Source organism: Penaeus chinensis, chromosome 20 (genome assembly GCF_019202785.1).
Source record: "Penaeus chinensis breed Huanghai No. 1 chromosome 20, ASM1920278v2, whole genome shotgun sequence".
Lineage (NCBI taxonomy): Eukaryota > Metazoa > Arthropoda > Malacostraca > Decapoda > Penaeidae > Penaeus > Penaeus chinensis.
In genome coordinates, this window is record NC_061838.1 from 1 (window position 1) to 9081 (window position 9081).

Consider the following 9081-nt stretch of genomic DNA (forward strand, 5'->3'; position numbering starts at 1 on the left):
TATTATCATTATTGTTGTTGATGTTGTTGTTGTTGAGAGAGAGAGAGAGAGAGAGAGAGAGAGAGAGAGAGAGAGAGTGGGAGGGAGAGAGAGAGAGAGAGAGAGAGAGAGAGAGAGAGAGAGAAAGAGAAAGAGAAAGAGATAGAGAAAGGGAAAGAGAAAGGGAAAGAGAAAGAGAAAGAGAGAGAGAGAAAGAGAGAGAAACCCGGTGACAGTCCGGGACACGGTCGAGACGGGGCCGTGCAATCAGGGGTGGGGGGTGGAGGTTTGTGGGGGGAGGGGAGGGGGGGGGGCAGTGTCACCCATCCAATTACGCGCCACTTGGCATCTTGGTCTCTGCCTCCACTCTACTTCCCTTTTCGGCGCTACTTCAGCGAAAAAGGGAGACAGGAGAGAGAGATGGAGAGAGTGGGAGAGAGATGGAGAAACAGGGAGAGGGAGACGGGAAGGGGAGGGAGAGAGGGTGGGAGAGGGAGAGGGAGAGGGAGACGGGAAGGGGAGGGAGAGAGGGTGGGAGAGGAAGTGAGGGGGGGGAGTGGGTTTGGAGGGGAGGGAGGGAGAGGGAAGGGGAGAGGGAGAGCAAGGGAGGAGTGAGGGAGAGGAAGGGAAGGAGAGAGAGAGGGGGAGAGGGAGAGGGAGAATGAGAGCGAGGGGAAGGGAAAGATATTGGAAAAAAGAGAGGGAGAAAGAGAGAGGAGAGAGAGAGAGAGAGAGAGAGAGAGAGAGAGAGAGAGAGAGAGAGAGAGAGAGAGAGCGAGGGGAAGGGAAAGATATTAGAAAAAAGAGAGGGAGAGGGAGAGGGAGAGAGAGAGAGAGAGAGAGAGAGAGAGAGAGAGAGAGAGAGAGAGAGAGAGAGAGAGACGAAGATAGACAGAGAATTAAAAACAGAGAGAGAGTGACCCGATATTACTACCTGCTGAGTGCGAAAGGTCAAAGGTCACGGGAAATAAAAGTGAAGGCGACGATGAAGAAAATAGTGATGACAATAACATTAATGTATTGATGATAATGGTGAACAGAAACAGGGCAATATATAATGAACAAGATGATGATGATGAATTGAGAAAAGAAGATCATTATAACGATAATAAAAAAAGGTATAAACGATAAAAACGGATAAAAACAAAAATAGCAGTAGCAATCAAAATAGAAAATAATTATTATTACTATCATTACAACTAACCCCTACATAAAATATTCAAATACGAAGTAATGCATAAAAGCTTTCCTAATGAAGCTCTCCTAATATTTTTTTTTTTTTTTAAGTAGTAGTAATACTAGGTTATTGCAATTGTGTTTTACTATGATGTCGATATGAATGGGCTTAGAGAGAGAGAGAGAGAGAGAGAGAGAGAGAGAGAGAGAGAGAGAGAGCGAGAGAGAGAGAGAGAGAGCGAGAGAGAGAGAGAGATGTTTACAAGGATAAAGAATCACTAATATTATACACACACACACACACACACACACACACACACACACACACACACACACACACACACACACTCGCTCACTCCCTCACTCACTCATTCACACACACACACACACACACACACACACACACACACACACACACACACACACACACACACACACACACACACACACACACACACACACACACACACACACACACACACACACACACACACACACGCACGCACACACACACACACACTATAAGTATGTATAAATAGCTTCCACGTGGCGTACAAAAGCACGTATACGCGTGGCTTCACCGCAGGCGCCCCAACGTGCCCCACACCCCCACACCAGTACTTAAGGCTCAGGATGACCCAGGTCAGGCTCAGTCCTTTCAGAGAGTCTTGCCGATCGCTGTGGGTCAGGCCCGCCCTCCGGGCAGACCAAGCACTTAGCCTTACGAAGACTTGTATCCGTGTGAATATCTGTGTTGCTTACGCTTCTCAATAAAAGAGGTTAAGCCAACCGTCCGTTTAACTACCCCTGCTAAACCATATGTTTAAGGTTTTAATAGCCTTTACACACACACACACACACTCGCTCACTCCCTCACTCACTCATTCACACACACACACACACACACGCACACACACACACACACACACACGCACGCACGCACACACACACACACACACACACACACACACACACACACACACACACACACACACACACACACACACACACTCGCTCACTCCCACACACACACACACTCGCTCACTCCCTCACTCACTCATTCACACACACACACACACACACACACACACTCGCTCACTCCCTCACTCACTCATTCACACACACACACACACACACACACACACACACACACACACACACACACTCGCTCACTCCCTCACTCACTCATTCACACACACACACACACACACACACACACACACTCGCTCACTCCCTCACTCACTCATTCACACACACACACACACACACACACACACACACACACACACACACACACACACACACACACACACACACTCGCTCACTCCCTCACTCACTCATTCACACACACACACATCCGGCAGTGATTGCAACATTTTTTTTCCCTCACTCACTTTTTATTTTTATTTTTTGTTAACGTTGGTTTAACAATCCTGGAAATGGACGGCCGTTAATGAGCAAAATTGGCATCATGATAAACGTCATGTTACACTGATCAAACAGGTCGTAACACATGACATCGGGTCATTCTTTTCCCTCTCTCTCTCGCTATCTGTCATTATTCTCTCTCTCGGTATCTGTTTCTCTCTGTCTCTCTTGATATCTGTCTGTCTGTTTGTCTGTCTGTCTCCCTCTCTGTCTCTCTCCCTCTCTGTCTCTCTCCCTCTCTGTCTCTCTCTCTCTCTCTCTCTCTCTCTCTCTCTCTCTCTCTCTCTCTCTCTCTCTCTCTCTCTCTCTCTCTCTCTATCTCACTCTCTCTGTATGTGTGTGTGCGTGTGGCCTTTCTCTCTCTCTCTCTCTCTCTCTCTCTCTCTCTCTCTCTCTCTCTCTCTCTCTCTCTCTCTATCTCTCTCTATCTCTATCTCACTCTCTCTGTATGTGTGTGTGCGTGTGGCCTTTCTCTCTCTCTCTCTCTCTCTCTCTCTCTCTCTCTCTCTCTCTCTCTCTCTCTCTCTCTCTCTCTCTCTATCTATCTATCTATCTATCTCTCTCTATCTATCTCACTCTCTCTGTATGTGTGTGTGCGTGTGGCCTTTCTCTCTCTCTCTCTCTCTCTCTCTCTCTCTCTCTCTCTCTCTCTCTCTCTGTATGTGTGTGTGCGTGTGGCCTTTCTCTCTCTCTCTCTCTCTCTCTCTCTCTCTATCTCACTCTCTCTGTATGTGTGTGCGTGTGGCATTTCTCTCTCTCTCTCTCTCTCTCTCTATCTATCTATCTATCTATCTCACTCTCTCTGTATGTGTGTGTGCGTGTGGCCTTTCTCTCTCTCTCTCTCTCTCTCTCTCTCTCTCTCTCTCTCTCTATCTCTCTCTCTCTGTATGTGTGTGTGCGTGTGCTCTCTCTCTCTCTCTCTCTCTCTCTCTCTCTCTCTCTCTCTCTCTCTCTCTCTCTCTCTCTCTCTCTCTCTCTCTCTCTCTCTCTCTCTCTCTCTCTCTCTCTCTCTCTCTCTCTCTCTCTCTCTCTCTCTCTCTCTCTCTCTCTCTCTCTCTCTCTCTCTCTCTCTCTCTCTCTCTCTCTCTCTCTCTCTCTCTCTCTGGTTAAATTTGAATCGCTTTTTAGTGTCTTTATTTAATTCCCTGAGAGTACTTATGTACAAGGGACTGAGGATTTACAATTATTTTAAACAAACATTTGACATCTAAATATAAAAAGATGATATTTTTTTTTACAAAGTACACATTCGACTAGCATTTATTGTATGAGAAATAAATAAAAGTAAACCAGAAATTCGTGGCTAAGCGATTTTCAGCGGACATTCCTAGAACTACATTTCAGGGGAGACTACGATATTACTATATATATATATATATATATATATATATATATATATATATATATATATATGGCTGAGTGTATATATATGTATATATATATGACTGAGTGTGTGTGTGTTTATTTATACAAAACTCAACCAGTGCTGTCGGAATGCCCGGCTCTTGTTTACCGAGAGCGGTGATTGGCTATCGTTCTCGAGCTATGATTGGATAGGGAAACATGACGTCATATGATGGTTTTCTTTGAGATATGTAGGGGTAGCTGTAATATTAATAATGAAAACAAAACATGGCGCAACAATAATTTATTTTTCAAATAAATTATAAATATAAAAAAGATATAACAATGAATATATTAAAAAAATAATTAATCAACACAAACAACAACAACAAAATGGAAACTCATACGCAATTGTACATAGAAGGCGCATTTTTTAATCCCGCCACTTTTTCTACAAAATTCGGATATAATTATTAAGGCCTTTAATGAGGGAAGTTGCAGTGAATTTCTTACTTTTGTTTTTATTAATGATAATTTAGAAAATATTCTCTCTGCGTCAGCATTAGAGGTTGGGAGCGACAAGACTTGTAAAGCAAACTGTGGCAATACTGTGATTTTTTTATTCTGTTCTTGATTGACCTCTTTTGCTTCACAATTGCTCATATCATTTTTGAATTCATGCCATGGCAAGCATCGCCACTCATCGGCCAATGTACTAATGTTGCCTTCATATAATCTTGGTAGTAACTGCACGAGTTCATCCAGTGACGGCATTGACACTCTTAGATTGCAATCTAAGGCACTGGGAGGGTTCAGGGCAGCTGTTAGTTTCCACAGCTTGTCATTAAGATGAAATCTTTTCGTTATTTCTAAAGAGAGAGTTATTAAAAATTTCTTGCACCTTTCTTTTACGTCCAAGATTACATACAATTTTGAATTCAGTGCTGGAGACTGAAAATCCCCATTAACGGCAGACCCCAACCAAACTTGGCACGTTGGCACGTGAAAGTGTTCGTCCCTTGGATCAGTATTTTCTAAGGGAACTCTTTTTATCAAATCAGGTTTACAGAACATTAATACAATTTGTTGATATAAATCCCTTATCTCCTTGTATACCAAATGGATAGTGGGGGTCTGTCTCTGAAATAATAGATTTATATTATTGCATTTGGGCAAGATAAAATTGAGGAATTTTAAGTAACATATTATTGATTTGTCCTGTAATTTACAACAAATGTCATATGTCGATAACAGTCTTAAATCCTCTGCCTCTTTAGATTTAAAATAGAGAAGTAGTGCTTCCCACTGCTCAAGTATTCGTTCTACAGCCTGGTGAAGTGACAACCACCTAGTCTGTGATGCGTGCAGCATCTTATGGGGTTTGAGATTGCAAATCTTTTGAAAATCTTTAAATTGATTTTTCCTCTTGGCGCTGTGAGAAAAAAAAAATACATTTCTGATTAGGTCCTCCGAAGCGCACAGGTGGAGAGAGTGGCATATACATTTGAATATAGTTATACCTGGAGCGGATGCTCTCAATCTGCTGCAGAGCGAGTTCTGCTCGCCCATAATATTTGCTGCTCCATCTGCTGCAAATCCTATAAGGTTTTCGAGAGGGATGTTATGATATTGCAAGCACCCAACTAATAGTTCATACAGATTTTCACCTGTAGACCCCACAGTGCTACTCTGAAAAATATCAATCATATCCAACATCGATACTTCAATGCAGTCCCTTTCTTTATCATAATATTTCACCAACACTGCTAAACATTTCGTGGTATTTACATCAGTCGTCTCATCAACGATAATGGAAAATTGATTTGTCCTAAGTTTCGAGGCCAAATCTTCACTCACCATTTTGCTTAACGCTTTCATTACCTCGTTGAACTTTGTCCTTTTGATGTTTAAAGACTGGGCAATGTCGGAGTCTGGGAACATTCGCCTTTGCAGCTCAGCGAGAGGCTCCGCCAATGTAAAGGGGAGATTGTGCTCTGCAATGAAACAACAAAGAAGAATGGTTGCAAAACCAGTTGCACTGAGAGATGGGCTGGGGGGCGAAGAGTCTTGAGCAGCCTTCCACTTGGCCCTGTTCTCGCCTGCGACGTGGGTCTTGCCCTTCATATGCCTCCTCAGCGTCGAGATAGCTGCGCCCATCCCGGCCTTGCAAAGCGTGCAATAGGCTCTCGTTGAGTCACCATCGTCACGTTCAAGCCACGGCTGGAACTCAGGCTTCGTCAGCCAGGCATCCTGGAACTTCGCCTTAGATGACATCTTGGCCTGCAAACATAATTGTATATTAGGATATTTCCCGAGAGAGAGCTACACAATAGAGCAACACAATATCCTAAACTCATAAAATTCAGACATCCCTTTCTGTACTGTAAAAGTATATTTCTCTAAATAAAATAAAATAAAATAAAACAAAGAAAATGGTTTCCCAAAAAAGGTCAAAATATGTATATAAGGCCAAGCACATTGGAGCTTTTAGCATATAATTCATAATAAAGTAGGAGAAGCAAATACTGTAGTTTCAATTAGAAAATCGGAAGTTGCCTTGAACTTACCAGAAGTAAGATGCAGGAATGGTCAATTACGCCGACTAGTAATACTAGAAGCACTACAGCAGATGGATAGCCTGGAAAGATAAATATAACCTTAGTATAAACTAGGAATGGAACACTTTAGTATGTCCTAACACAAGTATATAAAACACGCCGGTGGTACAGGTTATCAAAGAAAATAAATTCATGGGTAACTTAAATGAATTAATTACAAACTAAGTATTTTGTATAATCTGTCTAAAAAACAAATACAACACGGAATACTCACTGAAAGTCGGTGTATATTTGTCAGAAGATCCGGTAAGCGAAAAATCAGCAGCAAAATGCATGAAGAACCGTCTGAACTCAAGCATGGAACAGAGAGTAGTGGCCATCCTTCCTTTGTACTGTCACGAATTGTTTACGAAAAGCCGGACAATAAATACCTGGGCTTAAATGTACCTTAAAAAATGAACCAGGATGAAAAAAATGACCTATGATTGTTGTAAGATTTTTTTATTTATTTGCTGAGATTAATTACCCTCTAGTTTTAGAAATCTACCATCTACCGACTATGACGTCACGGTGTAAATACCGTGACGTCACGGTCTACTTGCGGCAACGTCACAACAAACTTTTTACGTCACAAAATCGTCATACCCTACCTAAAAACGTCATACCCTGTTGTGTTTGACAGCACTGAAATCAACCACACTTGCCAGCTTCGGTTGCGTGTAAATAACCACAGCAACCACCAGCAGAAACGCCCCAACGGCCAGTCCTTTCATCGCAACCACCACTTCCGCTATTCAACCCCCTTACGTCTGTCTTACGTCGCAGTGACTACCGAACTACCTCGTATTTCACTTCACTTTGATTCGCAACGGACAAGGGTACTGAACGTGGCCACAGCTCGGCATACTCAGCGGACTAATTGTGAAGGACAGGGGGACTGAAGCCGTCAGTCGGTCCTCATCACGTTTCCTTTGATTATGGGCTTTCCTGTTTGCTTTTTCTGTGGACGGGATTCATGGCGCTGTAATGGTTTTCTCATTATTATTTTTTTTTTTTTCTTTCTTTCTTTCTTATCTTCTGTGGGTAAAGGTATTATTGTATTACCGTAGCTCCTGGTAAAAACATTTTCGTTACCATCATCATCACCGTAGTCATCCTCCATATCATCACCGTCCGCACGCCATGCTATCTTGCCGTAAAGAGGGATGGTAATTAACAACATAAACATTAAAGTGCTCATTAATATTACAGCTTTAATATCATTATTGTTACTTATGCTATTATCATTATTATTCGAGGCAAGTACACTGCATTGAAGCAGTTAGACCTTCAGTTTATGCATATTCATGATTTACAGGAGGACTTCTAAAGAAAAGGGGGGTGGGTGGTTCTGAGAAAAATGGGGGAGGGAAGAGGGAGGGAAGGGGATAAAGGAGCGAAAGAGGAGGGGGAGTTTAAGGAAGAAGTGGAAGGGCTGAAATTGGGAGGGAGGAGTGGATTTAAGGAAGATTTGGGAGTGGGGGGAAGTTATGCTCATCATCTTAATCCTAATGTGTATATATATTCATATGTGTGTGTGTGTGTGTGTGTATACATATATACATACATAAATATACATATAGTTTTGCAGTTATTAGTCTTTCTCTACATAGATCCCACCAAGAGTGACATATTTCCCTCATTTTATGCAGCTGTGGACTCCTTGCTTGCACAAGTCCGCAGGCTGCGTTCGAAGCCGTGAAGTAGACTTCAGAAATTAGTGTCTCTTTATCTTGGAAACGTTTGCCTTTCAGAAATGACTTCATGGATGGAAAGAGGTGAAAGTCAGATGGTGCAAGGTCAGGGGAATAAGGAGGATGAGGAAGGATTTCGTAGCCACAGGACCGCACTTCCACCTGAGCAATGTGAGAGTAGTGAACAGGGTGTTTGTCTTGTAGGAGATGGACACTACTTGGTTTTGATAGCCTCACGCAAATTTTGCAGCAGTGAAGTGTAGTAATCTCCTGCAATTGTAGAACCACATCTTGATCTTCCAAAATGGCAGTATCCACTTGATGGACTGGGATCACCCTAGCAGAGGAGCCGTTTCCAGAGGTCTCCGACCACACCTGAACTGGCGATGCCAATGTGTAATATTGCCATATGATATGGCATCCCCCCCATAAGTTGCTTTCATTTCATGTTTTTGGAGACTTTGGCATCTTTTCGGAACTTTTTTTTCAACACCCTGAACCTTTCTGTGGTTAATATTTTTTTTATATGACCCGCGACTTTGTGATGTACTTTTTTTATGGGCTTGACCTTTTTGTGACCTACTGTGATATCATATTACAAGTCTGACCTTTCTCGTGCCCCTAACCGTATTGCTATTTTTTTTCTTTCTTTCTTTTTTGTAAACTTATTTTTTTTTTTTTTTTTACAGTCAAGGCACTTTTAACAACATTTGTTTTCAAACTTTACCTTTCTAATAACCCTGACATCATTTTTAGTTAATATTATCACGTGACCTAATCGTGTCCCTGAACTTTTTACTTGACACTGACTTTGTTTATGACCTCGACCTACGTGATACTACTTTTGTATAATTTCAAAGATT

At 42.2% G+C, this 9081-nt stretch overlaps 1 protein-coding gene across 1 annotated transcript; it reads right to left on the bottom strand.

Annotated features, from left to right (window-relative positions):
- Positions 1 to 4222: 4222 nt before the first annotated feature.
- LOC125036100 lies at positions 4223 to 7765 on the bottom strand. Its single transcript, XM_047628508.1, has 4 exons — positions 7136 to 7765; positions 6760 to 6932; positions 6495 to 6565; positions 4223 to 6207 (listed from the first exon to the last, which is right to left on the bottom strand). The coding sequence occupies exons 2-4, from the start codon at positions 6863 to 6865 to the stop codon at positions 4294 to 4296; spliced, it is 2091 nt and encodes a 696-aa protein (XP_047484464.1). The 5' UTR covers positions 6866 to 6932; positions 7136 to 7765; the 3' UTR covers positions 4223 to 4293.
- Positions 7766 to 9081: the final 1316 nt, after the last annotated feature.